This window comes from Phytophthora parasitica (genome assembly GCF_000247585.1).
Source record: "Phytophthora parasitica INRA-310 unplaced genomic scaffold supercont2.12, whole genome shotgun sequence".
Lineage (NCBI taxonomy): Eukaryota > Oomycota > Peronosporomycetes > Peronosporales > Peronosporaceae > Phytophthora > Phytophthora nicotianae.
The window spans coordinates 1399721-1402210 of record NW_008648998.1 but is presented as its reverse complement, the minus strand read 5'-3'; the positions used below and the strand labels follow the sequence as shown (position 1 = coordinate 1402210).

At 46.9% G+C, this 2490-nt stretch overlaps 1 protein-coding gene across 1 annotated transcript; it reads left to right on the top strand.

Moving 5' to 3' along the window:
• Positions 1–1087: 1087 nt before the first annotated feature.
• On the top strand, positions 1088–1988 carry PPTG_07714 (hypothetical protein; the record flags this gene model as incomplete). The annotated part of the gene is made up of 2 exons (XM_008901988.1): positions 1088–1620; positions 1712–1988. 2 exons carry the CDS (start codon positions 1088–1090, stop codon positions 1986–1988), a joined length of 810 nt encoding a protein of 269 aa, XP_008900236.1.
• Between the last annotated feature and the right edge of the window lie 502 nt (positions 1989–2490).

The following is a 2490-nucleotide window of genomic DNA, read 5'->3' as shown; positions in this document are numbered from 1 at the left end:
CTGCTGCACGTTCATTACCACGACAAGATGATGCTTCTATCCAGGACAACCGCCCAAGAGCCTCCTTTACTGGTAACCAGCGCAAATGGATGATAACAAAGCTTCTCGAATTTCAAGCGCATCACTTTCTACCAGATACGTTCATTCAGAGACCCCCCCCCCAACTCGTGCTTCTATTGAAAGTTTAAACTTTGCTGTTTTAGATTTTCTTCCAAGTCGACGCCAATTGAGTGGTCCTATTTTAGATAGATATGTTGCTGAAGTGAATTCGGAAGATGGAGAAGGCGTCATCCGTACACAGCGGGCAACTGGTGGTCGGGTGAATTTCCTGAGCGATGTTTGGCAGAATATTTCCAAACATCATCTTTTAGGTTGTATGCTGGTGCTTTTGGAGTGGTTATGACGCTTGGTTTCTATTCTACCGGTTTTCGTTACGACGCTGTGGCACTTGCCATATTAATGGAGAATGTTATGTTGGAGGCAGAATCGAGAGGCTGGATAATTGGTGCTGTTGTGACTGATGACGCTGGCCATGGCACCATGTCGAGTTTCTGAAGTGCTTTGCGCATAACATTAATAACCTTGTGAAGGCAATCCTGAAGGCGCCATCGTTTCGAGACGTTGCTACCCAGGCGACAAATGTGGTAATGCTTTCCACGCATCGTCCTCAAAATCGTTGAAGTGCTCTGAAGACATAATGGTTCAAGCATATGGGGACTCTCGGAAATTCATCAAGTTGTGTGATACCCGTTGGAATTCAATGCAAGGGTGCTTCGCATCACTGTTGAGGGTTAAAACTGCACTTAGAGTTTTTACTACTAAGTACATGAGTGATAAATTATTTCCAACCGACCTGCTATGCCTAGACGACGAGTCGTTTTGGAAAAAAAAAAAACTTGGAGAAGCTGGAATTGCGGTAAATCTTTTGTGTTTTGCATCGTTTAAACTGCAAAGCGCCGAAAACATGTTGGCCGACGTGATCATTGTGTTTCGCGATCTCTTCAATGGCTTCGTTGCCGGAAACTACAAACATAAAATGTTGGATGTGCGGGAGTCTTGTTGGGCAGCATGTGATTAATTAGTTATAATGCTTGCTCTCTACTTTCATCCGGCGTACATTGAAGTTCGCAAAGCGTTGCCTGGTAACACAGCAGTTACTGGCATCGGTAACATTGGCAAATTTGCAAAGTTCTCCTACAAGAAGTTTTTCGGTAAAGACCCTGGGGATATTGTCCGAGAAATGCACGACTGGCTAACAGGTAGTTTGATCCAGTACACGTTGGACGATTTTGAGGATTCGATGTTGCCAGCAATCCCTGCGTTTTGGCGTCATGTGAAAATGCAATTTCCCAACAGCCGACTTGCTGATCTTGCAATTGCCGTGCTCTCTGTGTTGGTATTTACAGCTACTTGCGAGCGATACTTCAGTGGAATTGCGCTTATTCACACACCACTCCGGAATAGGATGGACTCGGAAAGGCGCGAAAGATTGCTGGTGCGCGAAAACTCATACGTAGCAGCCTACCTAAGCGAACAGCTAAAGCACCGGAAGCTCGTATTGTATCTCCACAAGAATTGGAAATGCTTATCCCTGTGCTGTGCCATCGCGGCAACGATCTAGTGCGCGGTCACCATTTAAGCGAAGAAGCAGTGAACCAGCTTCTAATCAAGACAAGGCTTTGGACGAAGATTTTGACGACGATGTCTGTAGTGATAACCCGCTGGCTAGCCGGGACGCCGTATTTGGTTGGATGGATGCATGTAACGAAGAGGAGGCAATTGAAGGTAGTGTGGAGTCGACGGAAGTGTTTGATCCTTCGGAGTTTAGCCAAGACGTGGACGCTGAAACCCAGATGCCCGAACTGCCAGATTTTAATGATCCCCGCGTCCCTCAGGAGGAAATTAACTTGGTCGGAGAAAGAGGAAAGAAGGCTACGCTTGATGAACTTTTTAAGCTTCCTGGATATCCAGGTGAACCTTCAGTTTAATAAAAAAAATTGACCTGTACTTGGACTTGCTGAGTTTATTCAACTATGTGTGCCTTGTTTGCCTTGTTTTATTATTCATCCATCCAAGCTTCCCACAGTCTCCTCCGGTCTTCTCCGGCACAAGCCCGCTAGCGTCGGCGATAATTATCCCCAAAGGACCAGCTGCTGAGCGAAGTGGAGTTTGAATACAACGGGTGCCCCACCACGCACTGCCTATAATACTCGATCGCGGTGGCTGAGAAGCGTCGGATGGATCTGCTAGCACCAACTCTGCCGATACGTCAAAGAGCCGAGGACTGTAGTGACCTGACCAAGCCTCGAACGTGTGCTCCACCTCCCTGGACCCTTCGTTATTATTGCTAGACAGCACTTGCACTTGCTCTCGTATATCGGAAAGGATAACGCGAGGTAGAGTAAGTTTTCAATCTGCACCCCTGAGGCTCTGAGGATACGCCGTGGGTCTTGAACAACCAGGACGGACAAGTCACTTTGTGAGAGGATG